This window comes from Rhinoraja longicauda, chromosome 9, assembly GCF_053455715.1.
Source record: "Rhinoraja longicauda isolate Sanriku21f chromosome 9, sRhiLon1.1, whole genome shotgun sequence".
In the NCBI taxonomy this organism is placed as follows: domain Eukaryota; kingdom Metazoa; phylum Chordata; class Chondrichthyes; order Rajiformes; family Arhynchobatidae; genus Rhinoraja; species Rhinoraja longicauda.
In genome coordinates this window covers 23,784,389-23,803,021 of record NC_135961.1, presented here as the reverse complement: position 1 = coordinate 23,803,021, position 18,633 = coordinate 23,784,389, and the positions used below count along the sequence as shown (strand labels likewise).

Genomic DNA, 18,633 nt, shown 5'->3' with positions numbered 1-18,633 from the left:
CCATTAGCTTTCTTCACTGCCTGCTGTACCTGCACGCCAACTTTCAGTGACCGGTGTACAAGGACCCCCAGGTCTCGCTGGACCTCCATCTTACCTAATCTAACTCCATTGAGATAATAATCTGCCTCCTTGTTTCTGCCGCCAAAGTGGATAACCTCACATTTAACTATATTATACTGCATCTGCCACGCATCTGCCCACTCACTCAGCCTGTCCAGGTTATCCTGCAACCTCCTAACATCCTCTTCACAGTTTACTCTGCCACCCAGCTTTGTGTCATCTGCAAACTTGCTAGTGTTGCTTCTAATTCCCTCTTCCAAATCATTAATATATATGGTAAACAGTTGCGACCCCAGCACCGAGCCTTACGGCACTCCACTCGCCACTGCCTACCATTCTGAAAAGGACCCGTTTACTCCTACTCTTTGCTTCCTGTCAGCCAACCAAATTTCTATCCATGTCAACACTCTTGTTATCCTTGACTATCCCATCAGCCTCCTCGCCAAATACTTGCAGTTTTCTCACAGGGCACTTCCCTCAACAGGGCCGCACCTCCTGAGCAAGCCTTGCTTATACCAGATGCTAAATTGACTAATTGTCCAATTTACCAATCTTCCAATCTAATTGTTCAGCCAATCCCCACACTCACTCCTGACCTTCCTTTCTCTGATGAGCTTGAAAGTATGTGCTTTGCCCAACGTGCACACAAAGACTGCTAAAGTACCGTTTGCACCCTTTTTATAGCTGCTCTACCTGTGACTCACCAAGTCCAGCCAACAGTCGTTCTCGCTGCTGCTTTGCCTGACCTGCACTCAAAAAAATTGAATAGAGCATGTAAATGTCCTTGCATTGTCCCCAAACTGTGCTTCATTCATCCTCAATGGCTTTTGCTTTGGTGTCAAAACTGAAACAAGCAACTTTCTGACTGAAGGAGTCAGCCTGAAGAAGGGCCCAGACCTGAAAAGTTGTCTATCAACATTCTCCTGAGATGCTGTACATCCACACAGGTCCTTACATCCCTGTCTCTACATTCTAGTCCTCTCGAAATAAATGCTAGCATTGCATTTGCCTTCCTTACTACTGTTTCAACTTGCAAATTAATTTTTGGGGGATCCTGCACCAGCACACCCAATAAGGCCGGACCTGCTGAGTCACTCCAGCACTCTGTGTCTTCTTTTGTAAACCAGTATCTGCAGTTCCTTGCTTTTGCAAGCAATTTTCCCATTGTGTGATCGTTCCCAGCCACTTTGCCCGAGATTTGGTTCTTGATGCACCACAACCATCCATTTATGTAGATTAGTTTTTTTTTTAAAACACCCGATTGTATGGCAGTTGTGTTTTGTGTATAATTTTGCTCGCTCTGAAACCTCAGCAGCTTTTCCTTCCAACAATGGAGAATAGAGTGATTGGATGTAACACAGTTAATACTGTCACTAAAAGAAAATACACAATGCCTGCATGTTCACTTCAACAAGTTTAATGCTTTTTCAATAGAAAAATAATAAATAACTTTACTAAAAGTATGTATATCACATTTTTAAAAATATTAAGATGACCTTCTGACAGTCCCTTCAGTGGAAAGCCTCATGCACCAAAAGCACATAATGGAAAGCTGGCCTGATTTTTATGATGCCATTGCTGGTTGAGAAAACCGTGCACAAACCTCATCCCTTTTTCCAATATGAGCTCCAATTCTTAAAGCTTCCACACTGAAAGCTGGATAACACCTCTGGATGGCCGAAAGAATCATAATTGATGTCACTGCATCAAAAATACTTTCACAGAAAGCGAATAAGCGAGACAAACTTTGTCAATCACAATACGATATTCTTTTAAAAATGCACCTGATTTTGTTGGCATGTGCTCATGCTGTTGGGTATCATTTTGTTTGATTTCCTAAAGTTCTCCTTCCTGATGATAGTACTGAACAGCAATGAAATGATGACATATTATTTGTTTGCACCAATATCTAAGTGGGAGATTATTAAGTGAATGCTTGGAATTAGGCACGGTGTGTATTTAAAAAAAATAGAAAATGCCTCAGTCAAAATGACACAAGGGAAATTCCATCTGAATACGTTAGTTAGATTTCAATCATGAGATACCCTTAGATTCCAGGAGAAGGAGGAAATACTGCACAGTGGCGCAGCAGTAGAGTTGCTGCCTTACAGTGTCAGAGACCCAGGTTCCATCCTGACTACATGTGCTCTCTGTGTAGAGTTTGTACGTTCTCCCTGTGACCACGTGGGTTTTCTCCAGGTGCTCCAGTTTCCTCCCACACTCTAAAACATGCAGGGTTTGTAGGTTCGTTGGCTTCTGTAAATTGTCCATTGTTTCTAGGATAGAACTAGTGTATGGGTAATCACTGGTTGGCGTGGACTCAATGGGTCGAATGGCCTGTTTCCACGCTGATTCTCTAAACTAAACCAAACTAAACTAAACTTATCATGGATGTTCCGTTTCCCTTTGCCATGTATATTCCATGCATTACCAGGGAAATAAGAAGAAACTTTTACAGAAAGTAACTGACTGTGTGTAAGGTAGGGAAGGGAGCACAACATCAGGAAATGATGCCAAATAAGATCCCAGAGTTATGATATAAAATTGAAGATGCCAGGAGCACAGTGACACTTCATTTCTGTGTCCTGACACTGTGCAAACTCCAACCAATGGTTTAGCTTACATATCTCTGCACCTTGGATTGGTTTTAACAAGTGCAGGAGAATGTCAATTAAAAACAAGGGTGACCTTACATTGACAAGCCACGTAACAGATTAGCATTATTTGGCTGTTCACAGTTCCACCCTGCAGTATTGCACGTTTGGCATGAGAATTCCAGGTGTTGGTGATCATCTAGCTATTACCCCACGTCACTGCACCTTGGAACATGCAGATGGTGGCAGGAGCATCCTGGCCCTTGGCGGCCCTTGCCTTTTAATCCCTGCCAGGACAGTTTGAACTCAATGTCTAAATCTCACGCGGTGTTCAGCCTGCCACTTTCACAAATGTTATCTTCTCCACATCCGGCATGATGTGATTCGAACTGGTTTTGAAGGAGACAAGGTGTCGGCCTGTGAGCAAAAATAAACAAACAATAATGTGGTCATAATTTCATTAAAGTGAAACTTCTTGAACTACTAGTGTCCCTCCACAGTTCATTGCAACAAGGACAGCCAAGGTTATCATGAGTTTACTACGCATGGCCAAATGTATGAGTTTACTTTGACTACATACTGTAATTAAATGGCACACATTTTTTAAAGCTTCCTGTTAAAGTACAGAAAGAATATTATGCTGACAGACATACATCTATTACCAATGCTGCTCCTTTGCACATCCTTCAGTAGCTTGTAGAACTAATTAAAGCCATCTTTCAGTGAAGTGTCATTTGCAGATTTCATCAGTGCCTGGTATTTTCACGCTCTGACCTTGTACAAGCTGAACTGATCTCCCACTCACATTCCCCAACAGCTGGACTGGATCCTAGTCAGCAGCACCAGTGATCACTGGAGTGTACAACATGACAGGGAAAATTGATCACTGTTTCCTCTAGTTCACCACTGGTATGCACCTTATAACTTTCTGTGACTATTTTTTTAAACCAAACTCCCTCCCTCTGTCTTTGATCCAATCAGATTCCACATTACTTCTTCTCCAGGTATATCATTTCTTCAGCATAATGTGTTTCAACATTTGTTTTAAATGTCCCTTAATATTAAGCTTTCCTTATACCATGTTCATTTTTTATTTCCCCAAGCCGATTTGAATTTGGGTGTTCTACAATCTGACCGAATGTTTGGGCTAACTCCAGAGTTTGAGCTTTCCAAACTGCAGGGTACACCCGTTAAAGTGGTTATGATAAAGTTCATGTTCATAATTCATAAATGATAGGAGCAGATGGGCCATTCGGCCCATCGTGTCTACTCCGCCATTCAATCATGGCTGATCCATCTCCCCTTCTCAACACCATTCTGCTGCCTTCTCCCCATAACCCCTGACACCTGTATCAATCAAGAATCTATCTATCTCTGCCTTAAAAATATCTATTGATGACCTCCACAGACTTTCTTGGCATTGAATTCCACAGATTCACCACCCTCTGACTAATGAAATTCCTCCTCATTTCCTTCCTAAAGGAATGTCCGTTAATTCTGAGGCTATGACCTCTGATCCTAGACTCTCCCACTAGTGGGAACATCCTCTATACATTCACTCGATCCTGGCCTTTCACTATTTGAGTTAAAATTAGGGCAGAGGTAGCTGCAATCTTTTAAAACAAAATAGTTTTCAATAATTATAATTAGAGTTTAGAATGGAAGGACTGATTGGTTATTATTCTGTTTGAGAACAGAGTAAGGACACGTAGGATAGAGGACACTACAGCACAGGATAGGCCCTTCAGCATGCAATGTCTGTGCTGAACATGTTAAATTCAACTAATCACCTCATTTTGCATAGTATCCATGTCTCTCTATTGCCTGCATATTCATGTGCCCATTTATAAGCTTCTTAAATGCCACTATCATATCTGCTTCTGCCACTACCCTTGGCAGGTCGTTCCAGGCACCTACCATTTTCTGTGTAAAAATAAGCCCTGCACACATTTTTTAAACTATTCCTCACTTGCCTTAAAACTATGCCCTCTCGTCTCTGACAATTCCACCTTGGGGAAAAAGGCTCTGACTATCTAGCCTTTCTATGCCCTTATAATTTTATACACTTCTATCAGGTCAACCCTCAGCCTCCAATACACCAGAGAAAACAACCCAAGTTTGTCCAACCACTTCTCATAGCTAATACTCAGGTAGCAAACTGATAAACCTCTTCTCCATCCTCTCCAAAGCCTCCACATTCTTGCTGTAATAGGTTGCTATTTTTTGTTCAGATTTCCAGTACGTTGTTTTGATGTAGTTGATACATTGATGGAATCTTCCCTGAGATTAAAATTCTCCTGATGTTTTAACATTTAAAAGACAAATTGGTCCAACAAATGGACATATGGAGCTCTCCAAGAGACTCGATCAACCTGTACTTATCTTACATATTTAGGACACCTAAATATGGCATGTCCAAAAATGGTGGCCTTCCTTGTAACTTTTTTGTTCTTTAAAGACAAACAACTGAATAGAAATTACAGGTAATAGAAATCTGTACAACTAAATGTTGTTGGTGGGGTACCTATGGTCTGACCAGGTCAATGATCTCATCACATTTGCCTGTTACATCTTGTTACTCAACCATGGTGGTGGCACAGTGGCGCAGCAGTAGAACTGCTGCCTTACAGCACCAGAGCCTTACAGGCTTTGATCCTAGCTATGGGTGCAGTGTGAACAGAATTTGTACATTCTCCCTGTGACCGCGTGGGTTTTCTCCGGGTGCTCCAGTTTCCTCCCACATTCCAAAAATGTGCATGTTTGCAGGTTAATTGGCTTCTGTAAATTGCCTTTAGTGTGTAGGATGTGAAACTGGGATGGCATAGAACTAGTGTACGGGTGACTGTTGGTCGGCAAGAACTCGGTGGGCCGAAGGGCCCGTTTCCATGCTTCATCTCTAAATTAATCTAAACTATCCAGTATATTGGACTGAACTTAACCTTGATGGCAATAAGACTCACCTGTCCAGGTTGTCTGATTGGTTAAAACGAAGGCATGGCACTGGGAATGATTCTCACAGATCTCCATTGCTTCATTAATGTCAAAGACTGATAACAGACAGCCCTCGTGGTGGTAAGATGGCCAACATTTATAATTCTCCTCAGGTATAGCAACATTAGTCAGTTGCTTGTATTCTGCAAATCAAATACAATAAATCCTATTAATGTCAATGGTACATGAAGCAGATGGATAAACAATGTATAACAATTCCTGATTTTAAACTCTATGTAGCTTGTGTTGGATATCCACACATCTCAAACACACATTGGATTTATTAACTTTGTGTAGATCAATTAATTTATTTTCCCGGCCTTTTCAGTCTAATTTCTTGATCTCTCGCTGTTGCTTTTGCCTTTACAATGGTCTTGCCTTTACAGTGATCTCTTGGCTTCTCCAGCAAGAGAAATGCCGGGTGGGGCCGTATGGTGGCAGCCTTGCCAACTGTCTGTCTCGTTCTTTTCTTCTTTTGTTGTTTTTAGTTAGTCTGTTGTTAAATGTATGTTTCGTGTATCTTTAGTTATATGGGGGGTGGGGGGTGGGGGGTAGGGGTGGCGGAAACATTTAAAAAATCTCAGTCCTCGACGGAGATGCGACTTTTTCCCATATCGTATCTCCGTCCGCACTGCGGCCTAACATCATGGAGCTGGCAGTCCCTTTGCTGGGGATCGACTTCGGAAGCTCCAACTGCAGGAGCCTGCGGACTTAACATCGTGGAGCTCGCAGTCCCTTGGTTAGGGATCGACCTCAGGACCTCCAACCGCAGGAGCTTTGATCACCCCAACGTGGGAGCTTTGATCGGCGGCTGCGGGAGCTTCGATCGCCCCGACTGCGGATGGTTTGACTGCCCTGACTGCGGGGGAATAGGAGGGAAGAATATAGTATGTTATTGCCTTCCATCACAGTGTGCTGTGGTGGATGTTTATGTTAATTTTTATGTTATTGTGTGTCTTGTAGCTTTTTTGGTATAACTGTATGGCAAATAAAATTCCTTGTATGTTTTTACATACTTGGCTAATAAATTGATTACAATACAATACAATACAATACAAATTAGCAACATTGTACACATACCAGGTACCTGGCAATCTCCAAATTATTATCATCTCCTACTTGATGTTTCAGAAGTAAACAGAGGCATAATTGCATACTACAGAAAAGTGGTACTTGCTGCAGCAACCAGATAAAAGATACAATACAAAACACAACATGTCAGAGAAACTCAGCAGGTCAGGCAGCATCAATGGAGGGAATGGGTAGGCAACATTTCAGGTCAGGACCCTTCCTCAGAGCTGAAACTTCGCCTACCCATTCCTCCCTCAGCTGCTGAGCTACTCCAGCACTTTGCGCTTTGCTCAAGATTCCAGCATTCGCAGTTCCTAGTGTCTTCTTTAAGGATACAATGATCTATTATTCCTATTTCAAAGGATAACTTGTGAAAATGCATTAAAAACATATTTTATATTGTAGAATTCAGGCAATGTCCCAATCAGCAATCAGATCACAATGCTGTACTTGGCACCAGTGTATGGATTTCTCCTTGCTGGAAGCTTTCATTTTTATAAATATATCAGGTAGTTGATATTGAGAATTGAGCAGAAGAAATTGCCAATGGGTTTCCATCTACCTCGTGCCTGATGTATTTTTCAGAGTACAATGCATGTGCATTGTAAAAATGCAGGCAACTTCATTTAAGATTGGAACAGCCAGATGATCAGGAATGCATCTTTACCCTATGAGAGTACAAGTACATTGTTCCCTGAAAGTGGCGTCACAGGTCGACCGGTGCAGAAGGCATTTGGGCACTGAGTGCAGAAGTTTGGAGGTTATGTTGCAGTTGTACAAGATGTTGGTGAGGCCGCACTTGGAGTATTGTGTAAAGCTTTGGTTACGCTGCTAAAGGAAAGACGTTATCAATATGGAAAGAGTGCGGAGAAGATTAATGAATGTTCGCAGAGATAATGTTTCATGTTGTGGATCTTCCATTTGAAGAACCCACTTGGTTTTTCGGGTGGGCAACTTTCTGCTTGAACAGAAATACCAGCAGTCATGAGATTGGCGTGAAATGCCAACAGCCGATTCTCTGGGTGAAAGTTAACCATATCACTGCCCAGAAATGGTTTAACATTCAATCCTCATTTTCCTTATCTATTAGGGATTACATTGATGCTTTGATTATCACAGCTAATTGGAAGAATCACAGGAAAAATCACATCAAATAATTCTCTGGATGTATGTTACTCAGAATCTGTGTACATTTTGCTAAATAAAGATTATAAAAGGAAATAGGATTTCCTATCTGCCTGCCCGGCTGAGTTACTCCAACATTTTGTGTCCAACATTATTTTAATGCCAGCATCCCTATGATTTCCAAGTGGGAACAATGTACTCATCAGAGCCGGATTAGGCTAGTGCGAGGCCCGTAGCATATGTTATATAGGGGCCTTAAATACAGGACAAGGTGACGTCACCACCCACGCCCCACGTGGCCTCACCGAGCCAGCGGCCACGTGCTCCCGCTCCACCAATGGCAACCACCATTAGGTGGTGCCCGGGCCGATCTCAGTAATAGATGGTATCACAAAATGCTGGAGTAACTCAGCGGGTCAGGCAGCATCTCAGGAGAGAAGGAATGGGTGACATTTCGGGTCGAGACCCTTCCGAAGGGAGAAGGTCTCGACCTGAAATGTCACCCATTCCTTCTCTCCAGAGATGCTGCCTGACCCGCTGTTACTCCAGCATTTTGTGTCTTCCTTCGATTTAAACCAGTATCTGCAGTTTTTTTCCCCTACCCGTCCGAAGGGTCTCGACCCGAGACGTCACCCGTCTTCTGCTGGACCTCCTTGAGGCACTTGTCACTTGGGGGCGGGTTTGCCAGCTCCGTAGCGGCAGGAGATCCAGGCCTGGTGCCGGGGGAAGCAGCCGGAGCCAGGGCCTAGACGTGACCGTGTAACCGTGATGCTGAGGTGGTCCAGGGGGAAAGGTGACAGCAGCAGCAGCGGCAGTGAGGCAGGGCATTGGTGGAGGTGGAGGCCGAGGCCTGGGCCTGGTGCTGGGCCTGCCCTCGGCTCCCCATCCCCATCCTCTCCCCGGTCGGCTCAGCACCTTCCCCACAGAGTCCAGAGTCCAGCGGCATCAACACAGCAACATGCTCTGGCCCCCCGAGGGCCGTCAGTGGGAGAGCCACACCGTCTACCCACCGCACTGAACATCCCCGCACAGGGACGGGACAGGACTCTTCCTTCCCCCCCTCCCCACCCCCGCTCCACCAATGGTGGCCGCCCGGGCAGGGAGGTGGGTTGCTACGCCACCTCCGTTAAGCGGCGTCCGGGCCTAAACACCCCCCCCCCCCCCCCGAGCCTAATACGGAACATGGGCACTCCCGTACAGGGCATCCCAATTTAGCCCAAAATACATGATGTTCCAGGACAGTGGCAACCTTAATATAATGGCACTGGAGACATCAAGGGCAGCTCTCTCAGTGTTAATAAAGCCAGCTACACATCATGTTCTCGACTGGAGAGAGAGAGAGAGAGAGATTTTGCAGGGAGTTAAGAGGACCGTTTTAGCCTTTCAATGGGAGGAAGTGATGGGAGGGACTTTGATAAAATCTCAGAGCTGCTACCTGCTGTGAGAATTTGCCAGGTGTTCACTCCCGCGGGGGCTGGCACTCAGGAGATTTAAGGGGCGTCTGTCTCTCGTCTCTGTCCCTCTGGATGTGTGTGTGGGGGGGGGGGGGGGGGCGGTGGGTGAGGGTTGGGCAGTGAAGCGCCGGCTGCCCATTGGCTCGAGCAGCCCCGCCACCAACACACATTCTAACCGCGGCGTTGGCAACACTTTGTAACCGCGGCGTTGGCAACACATTCTAACCGCAGCGGTTGGGGTGTGGCGCACGCAACACAGCGCCCCTCAGTGGGATGCCGATTTCAAGCATTTAGCGCGGGGCCCTCGAAAGTGCGGGGCCCGTAGCAAATGCTACTTTTGCGACTACGTTAATCCAGCCCTGGTACTCATGGCTTTTGGCATGTGTCATATTGGCATTGTGTCTAGAGGTTACAATCTATTTGTGTTAGACTGCCAAAAATCATATGTATTTCAATGCTCCAAGTGTTATTTTGTCTGCTGAGCAGGGAGCAATGGCAGCTTTCCCATCTGCATTCATTTAAAATGAATCCAAGATTAAATATATGAGCATTTAGCCCTTTCAGCACTGAAACAGTGGCCTGCCAAAGTCATGTGGTCATGATGTGATGCAGCCAGGGCTGGCAGAGCTTCCAGGCTGGAGTACTCAAGTGTGATGGAGCATTCATAACGTTACATACAAAAGGGATTCTGTTGCAACATACGTCTTTGGTATGTAGCTTTCATCTTCACATTACATTTTATCTGATATAATGTCAGAAGGCTAAGATAAACAGTGCAAATAATTACAATATGGATGCTTTTTTTTTAACCTCGCCTTACTTATTTACAATTACAACAGCCAGATGGATATTTCTTTCTACATGTGATTCTGATCTACTATCAAACATTGCCAACAACATCACCGAGCAGGACCTGGAAAGATTAAACATCTATAATTACCTACTGCAACCTATGAGTCTGGAAACTCGAGGCTTTGTCCAGGCAAGTAGATTGATTTTGATTTATTTTAAAGGTAAATTATCATGACTTTATACCTACCAAATATTATCGAGGTGCCTCTATTTCTCGCTTGGTAAAGAAGTTAGTATCTTTGAACTGAGGGAGTTTAGAACTGGAGTAAGCTACTTGGCCTTTAAATCTGATCTATATCTGAACTCCATTTATCCAACTTAACCTCATAAATCTTGATTCAAGTAAACCTGACAAGGAAAAAGACAGAAAAAATGCTAAAAGGGAAAACTGTTTTCAGTCTGAATACATGACAGTGAAAACTCTCTTGGATAGTGCAACCTTTTTGGTTGGTTATATTTTAAAAAAGAACATTAAATATGATAGTTAGTACACTTACTTACACTTAGTAGTTAGTAGTTTCTTCAAACAGACTTGTGCTTGATACTCACTCTCAAGAGGTTGCAAGCCACATATGGTCTTGACAAACAGCATATTCCAACATCACTGGCACAAAACAATTCTGTGCACATAGGCATTGCAAATGGTGTGGACCTTTAACATGAAACAGCTTAGCCTTGCTTAAGCATTAGTTAAACTGTAACTGCTCTGCTCCTGGGAGTCTGGAGCAACTGTCACCTGCCAGTCAGTTCCTCCTATGTCACATACTTTGTGTTCCACAAGCTACGTCCCCATCCTCCAATCACCTCAACAGGTTGCTGATGGCTTTTTGCCTGATTCCCAATCATCTCTGCTCAATCCACAATGCCAACACTCGTTTGCTTATCTACCCAACCATGATGGCCCCGATCATCGTCCCACCTAAACCCTTGGATTGACTCTCCCCCAACTGTCCGGCCTGATCCCAACCACCTACACTTAGTTACCTACCTGTCCAACCCAGACATAATCCTCTCTCATCACATCCTGGCTCCATTCTTTCCCAGTTGGACCCTGATCCTGACTCCAGGCAAAATGCAGCCCTATCTTCTTTAATCCCACTGAACCCTACTATATTTCCCACTCCACTTCCTTGCCCCTTCAAATCTCTACCTATCCCATCAATAATCCAGAATCCATCTTATTTCTTCTGCCAGTTTAGCAACGACAGGAGTGAACAGACCATAGACCTCCAACTATTCCAGTTAAAACACGTAACTGAAGTTCCCAATTCCTGGGGACACAAGGAACTGTAGATGCTAGTTTACAAAAAAAGACACAAAGTGCTGGAGTAATGCAGCGGCTCAGCTATCCATGTTCTCCAGAAATGCTGCCTGAACCACTGAGTGATTCCAACACTTTTTTTTCCTAATTCCTGGAATTATTCTGGTAAATTTGCTTCTGCAGCCTTTACATCTTTGCTGATTTGCAGTGTCTAGAAATGCAGATTATGACCAATTCCTCTGGAGTTTCCACCCTTGCTTTACTCTGCAATCTCAGACATATCTAATCTGGACCAAGGGGTTTATTTGCTTTTAATACAATGGACCTTAATAGTTCCCCTACCCAGCATCAGTTTCTGCCTCTTTTGTAACTTCCTTCACTGTAATTCCTGCAACATCATTTTTGCAGGTAATTTCCAGTGTTATGTAGTCATCTATTACTGAAGAAGGGTCTCGACCTGAAACATCACCCATTCCTTCTCTCCAGAGATGCTGCCTGACCCATTGAGTTACTCCAGCATTTTGTGATACCATCTATTACCGAGATCATACCCTCTCCATTTTTTGTCCCTAATTGGCATCACCTCTTCTTTGGATATCTGTTTACATATCTAGAGAAAAGATTTAGATTCTCTTTTATACTTGTTACCAATCCTGTTGCTAACCATCGTTTTCCCCTCTTCATTTCAATTTGTCCTTCTCTGAACTTCTTGCAGTCAGCCTGGTTCTTAGTTATATCATCAACCTGATCTTGGTCATGTGGCCTTTTGCTTTATTTCAGTTTATTATCTATTTCAGTGGTCTTTCGGAAAGCTCTGGCTATAATTGTCCTCCCATTCTCCCTTGAGGGTACAGACATAAACCCTGCCACCACTCCCAGTTTTGATTCCAATTTATCAAGGTTTAGTTTAGTTTAGAGATACAGCACGGAAACAGGCCCTTCGGCCCACTGGGTCCGCGCCGACCAACGATCCCCACATATTAACACTATCCTACACACACCAGGGACAATTTTTACATTTACCAAGCCAATTAACCTACAAACCCCTGTACGTCTTTGGAGTTGTATGCCATAGAACTGAACATAGGCACACTACAGACCTTTTGGCCCACTGAGTCAGAGCCAACCATTAAGCACACGTCTTTTACCGCAATCCTGCACTAATTCCATTTTATCTTCCTCACATTTCCATCAGCTTTCTAGATTCTACAATTCACTGTCACATTAGGGAGCAATTTATGGTGGACAATTAACCTATCAACCTGCACGTCTTTGGGATGTGGAAGGAAACCCAAGCAGAGGGAACTTGCACCAGTTGGGTTTCCTCTCAGAGCTCCAGAGGTCAGGATTGAACTCAGGTTGCTGGAGTAGAGTAGCAGCAGCTCGACTAGCTTTGCCACTGTGCTGCAATGTTGCCTGACCTACTGAGGGTTTCCAGCATTTTCAGTTTTTATTACTCAGACCAGATCTTTTCCCATCCCATTGAAACTGGCCTTTCTCCAATTGTCTATTTTTAGTTCAAAGTGGTCCATATGCTTCCCCATACTTATTCTAAATCTTCTCATATCCTGGTAATTATATCCTAAATGTTCTGTTGCTCATTCCCTGAAAACCAATATCAAGAAATGCCTCCATCCTCACTGAACAGGGAACAAGCAGATCAAGAAAGCTCTTAGTAGTATTCTTTAGAAATACCTCATCCTTTCTGCACCTTATTTTATGACAAGCAACCTCTCCACATTATAGCAGTTTGAGTAATGGAAATTCGCCCTTATTGAATTCACAATAAAAAATTTGGGGATATGGAATAAAAATTTACTCGTAACAAAATTTAAGTGAAATAAGGTAAACACGGTTTAATATTTGTCAACTCAGATTTCTTGACACAATCACAACATTTCAGAAACATTTAGACAGGTACATGGATGCGATAGGTTTAGAGGGATATAGGCTAAATGCACGCAGGTGGGAGTAGTGTAGATGGGGCATGTTGATTGGAGTGGGCAAGTTGGGCTAAAGAGCCTATTTACATACTGTATGTCTCTGTGACTCTATGATGGGTTTGCATTACAGAAAATCATGATGCTGACCATCCATCATCTCTACACACCCTGTAATTTTATACACTTCAAAAGGTCCCCCTCAATCTCCTGTGCTCCAGGGAAATAAGTCCCACCCTATCTCCTCATAACGCCAGCATTTATTGTTAAATGCTGCCTCAGCCAAGCTAAGTCACACCCACTTCCCTCTCAATCACAACCACACCATGTTACCAACCGCCAATCTGCCTGACTGCCACATGTCATCAAACCACCTTATGAAGATGATGGTATTGGGTTTGAGGTGTACAGGTTCCATCTTACACCTTCCCTGAGAATTGGTCCTGCCCAGAAATCTAAATTCCTCTCTGCTGCACCATCACTCCGGCCTAGAGCAGGGAATCTTATTCTTTTAGACGTGAGGCACAACTGACCATTTGGAATTATCATGTTGTAGCCATGATAGAGACCTGGCCAAAAACAGACAGGGTTGGGTACTAAATATTCCCAGATACAAAGCAGGTGAAAGAACATATTGTAGAGTATTGAATTTTAAAGAGAGAGCATATCCTGGAGCAGTTAAGGACAGATATATTGGTTTGTGTTAAGATTAAGGTTTAGTCCTATTTCTACTCAGCTGCATGTTGGACTGAGAGGTTCTTTAAGATCCTGTTTCTTAAACTCGCTTCATATAAATAGGCTGCAGAATCTTATCCCCTTTTCTACCCATGTCGTTAAGATCAATATATAGCACAACTTCTGTCTCACTCACTTCCTCCACAGAATACTCTGCACTGCCTCAGAGTTCTTCACCCTTGCACTTGGGAGGCAACACACCATGTGGGTCTCACACTGGCAGTTATAAAATGCCTACCTTACAACGAGCTCTGCATATCTACATATCAAGCTCCCTCTGTGTAGGCGTTTGTTTAAAGGTGCCATTCTGTGGATGGTAAGGATTCATCACTCCCACTAATCTAACATTGAAAATGGAGAATGAGAATGGAATGCTTGAGAATGGAATGCCTTGGTGTCGTTGATTCATTGTAGGAGAGTGTATTGATTTGACCTTAATCGTAACATACCTTCAAAGAATTGTTGTGAGATTTCCTGAAGGTACTTTTATGAATGAGGTGTACTTTTGAAATTAAAGAATGCCTTGAAACTTTGTGCTGTTTCATGTAAGACATCCTTTTGCTTTCCTGGACACCCTGTTATTCAATTTAGAGGCTCTTTATACACCCACACTTCCCAGGACATGTGAAACATTCTGAGCATCCAAATGCACAAAAACTACAAGCAACAAGGCTCAGCTGCTTTTAATGATCTAAGAAACCTTCCTTTCATATTTCCTCCAAAGATAGACATTATTATTTTGTTACCCTGGTTAAAATGCTCCTATTTTTATTGCTTTCACTTTCGCTTCACAGTTTAAATTCATGATTCAATACTTTAAAAAAAAATTAGCACTGTATTACAGCATCTCTCTGCTTCGCTGAAATTTCTATCACCAATTTTCATTTTGTATCCTCAGTAGAAATTCACATTCCATGGAACCTCCACTCTGCACTACATATTCTTAAGTGAAAACTAGAGTTAAACTCATACTAAACTTTATCAAAATCTAAGCTGATGCTTTCATTTAGATCACTCATTTTCTTCCTAATTTTCTCTTCTTCTGAATAGACGTTAACATTGACCAAGATTGCGTGCTTGCCAGAATTTCTGTTGGTCCTGGAAACTAGAGAAACTTACATCGAGGCCGCCATTCAGTCCATCATATCTATGCTCACAGTTTATTCATTAACATTATTTTAATGCCTGCATTAATTGTATTTCCAAGCAGGACAAACCTACCAGATAGATAAATTATAAATTGGAGATTTTCAGATGCATGTTGTACATCTGAGGTTTTGAATTGCTCTAGAAACATACACGTGGCTAAATGCAGCTAACCTCATCTATCACAAATGCTGGATGGAGACTGCCAGATGGCATTAGCTTTCCCTTTCATCCCATTCTCTTTTACTTCCCAGTATTTCCGTTTTCTCTTGCTCTCTCTCTCTATCTCTCTTTCTCTCTTTCTTCAGCCCACCTGGCAGTGGAATTTGCTAATGCTTTCTGCTCATTTTGCTCAGTGGAGAGCAAGGAAAGCCAAGGGATATATTGGCACAGGAGACAAGATCAAAATCCCAAAGCAGGTGAGCCAGAGGGGCCAATCTCACTCAGGAGACTCCACTAAATGAGAGCAAGTTGGTTCAGTCTGATTATAGATGGATTTTTCATCCAAATTAGTTGCAATGCACAGAGACACACAGCATAGTGGGCTAATTGTAAACAGATGAATTGATATACTATGATGATTCTGAAGCATGTGTTTTAAAAACAAAATCTGGCTGCAGTCTGTCCAGCTCCTCAAATTCTTCCTTTCATTTTTCAGTGAAGCACGATCTTTGGCAAAGCAGTGCTGACTTGCCACGTGCAACTTAAATGTACAACTAACAGATTTACAGCCGTGGGACTGGGTCAGTCACATTACTCAGTTGCAAGCAGATGTTATTTTACTGTCAGCATCATGCAGTTAAGTGGGACTAGAGTATTAAAAGATGCGCTTTTTCAGCTTGGTTTAAAAAAAAGGAAAACAGTCAACCACTTAACCACTGAATTTCATAAAGGTATTTCCTTTTGTAAATAAAATGTTGATAATCTTTAGATTATTGACAAATGTCTCACTTCTTGCAAAGAATTAGTATCTGGAAAAGTCAGTACCCCCCCCCCCCCCCGAAACACTTTGTGATGGCAATGTAAATTGATATATAAACCTAATTTGGCACGGTTCAGTTTGGTGGTATGGTTTCTCCATATACTTTCCCAATTTGCTGTTTGCTCCTTAAAAGGTAGAGAATCTTTCAGAGTTATCATCACGGAGTGCACCACTACCTTGTCATATGCCCATTGTTCTCGTGTAATCCTGGACGATAAATATGAGTAGTCTAAACGTCTTCACACATTCCCATTATCCTGTTTGCACCCAGTATCCACAAATGTGCACTTACTGATAGTAGGAGTAGCATTGCAACTGGAGGAGTAAATCAGATCGGCGTTATCCCCTCCTATTTAAAAAAAATGGATAAGAGCAACTACAAGATCTTCATACACCAGGTTATAGATTTGGAATCTTCCTAATTTTTGTGGCTAAGGATCAAGCATTGGAGTACTTCTATTGGAAACTTTTAGGTGAGGGCATTAAATGTTTGACGTTTTTATATATATATACGCGTGTGTGTGTGTGTGTGTGTGTGCCTGTGTGTGTCTGTGTGTATATAAATACGTGTGTGCGTACGTGTATATTTATGTGTGTGTGGTATGTGTGCGCGTATACATATATATATATGTCTGAAGAAGGGTCTCGACCCGAAACATCACCCATTCCTTCTCTCCCGAGATGCTGCCTGACCTGCTGAGTTACTCCAGCATTTTGTGAATAAATCGATTTGTACCAGCATCTGCAGTTATTTTCTTATATATATATATATATATATACATATTGTGTATATATAGTAGGTATCATTGTAACTGTGGCATATAAGCATCACAAAGCATTTAAGAACAATTCCTACCAAGGTATATTGCTTAATATTGCTTAATCGTGTTAGGACTTAAAGTAAGGTACTACTGGTAGTTTTACTAAATTACTTAAGAATTCATGGTCCAACATAAAATTCAATTAGAAGTTCAAAAGTGAATAGATGTACATCCCAAAGATGTAGTTCTGGCATTGAGTAAAAATCTACACCATATCAATGGACAGAGGGTCCAGGTGGAAGCTGGATAATAAAGCCTGCAACCTGCATTTCAGCCTTCCTTCCCCACAATACAAGATCAATTGACTGAATGTGTGCTCTTGGCACAGTGACAGGAATCGGCGCAATGCTGTTTAGAGGCAAAATTAAGCACTTTGAAAGTGGAAATCTGCTAAAAATGAAAGCAGAAAATCTGAAAATACTCCGAGACAAAAAGGATTTTCTGTCTGACCTGTGCTAACTATTCAGCATTTTTATACATTATTTCTTTCCAATTGTTCTACAACCAGCTGGCCTTGGTCAAACAAGCAATAGGCCGATCACTTGTTTCCCAAGAGCATGCAACTAATTGTTTCTTTAAATAAAGGAGCATGCTTTGCACATTTCACCATTTAGGTGGTGACATTTCTAAGCTTAAATCCTTCAGTTATTTGCGTACAAGAAGAGGTTTATTTGGGCCCTTAATCGTCTCAAAATAACCCGTAAAAACCATTAACTGCAACTTCCAAATTGTTGTATCTGATTAACAACACAAAGATGTATCTATTGAATTCATTAAAAAGTCTACATTCTTCTGAAAAGGATGTCACAGATAAATTTGGTTCAGCAAATTCAATATCCATTACCTGATGGAGTGCATGTCTCTATTAAATTCAGCTCTCGTACAAAGAATGCAGCTTTTAATAAGTAACATCCATTCAGCTGAACTATTTCTAAATCCTAAACACTGAGGTTGATTGTTGGTGTTCGAGCTGGACTTGCATCTTCTGCCCCTCCCCCAAAATCAGAAACACAAAACTATTTTGCTTTTCTTCTCTCTGGACATGAATAGCGCAGAGGCTTTTAATTAACAAAACTTTTCTTGCTCTGTTTGACAAAGGTTTCTGGATGGGGGTTCAAATAATGGAGTATGTGAAGCATGTCGGCTTGCGTCTTGCCCAGTTCATCTGGTCTGCCCTGCTTTGCATGCTTGGCTGCCATTCAGTCTCGCTTCCCTCCCAAACTCCCTCTGTTCATCGTGTTTCATGGAAAAAGAGTCAACTTCGCTTTCTCAACTCCCCAGCTCCCTCTGAACTTTTAAGCTAAGTCATGCAGCAGCAAATTAAAATAATCACTGATGAAGATTTTTATATTTGCAGCTGTAAATGGACTACACCTTTAACCTTTCTAATTGGATTGAAGCCTTCTGTTGAACTGAGTTCTTAGCAACAAGTATCCCTCTAACGTCATTTCCACATTACAGAATTGCTTCCACTTGAAGAAGTTTTGATAATAACTTTGGCTGCAATATATAATATGCTCCATTTAAGTCATGGCTGATTAAACAGTAAAGTTAGGGGAAAACCATCATCACAGCTTTTGTTACGTGCTGTGAGTAATTCC

At 42.3% G+C, this 18,633-nt stretch overlaps 1 protein-coding gene across 1 annotated transcript in view; it reads right to left on the bottom strand.

Moving 5' to 3' along the window:
* Nucleotides 1-1,517: 1,517 nt before the first annotated feature.
* The window catches only part of pkdcca (protein kinase domain containing, cytoplasmic a), a 60,715-nt gene continuing 43,599 nt past the window's right edge, over nt 1,518-18,633 (bottom strand). Inside the window, exons 6-7 of the mRNA XM_078405818.1 lie at nt 5,615-5,788; nt 1,518-3,071 (exon numbers count right to left, since the gene is read on the bottom strand). Of these exons, the coding sequence (XP_078261944.1) occupies nt 2,986-3,071; nt 5,615-5,788 (260 nt within the window). The 3' untranslated portion in view covers nt 1,518-2,985. The remainder of the gene's footprint in view (nt 3,072-5,614; nt 5,789-18,633) is intronic.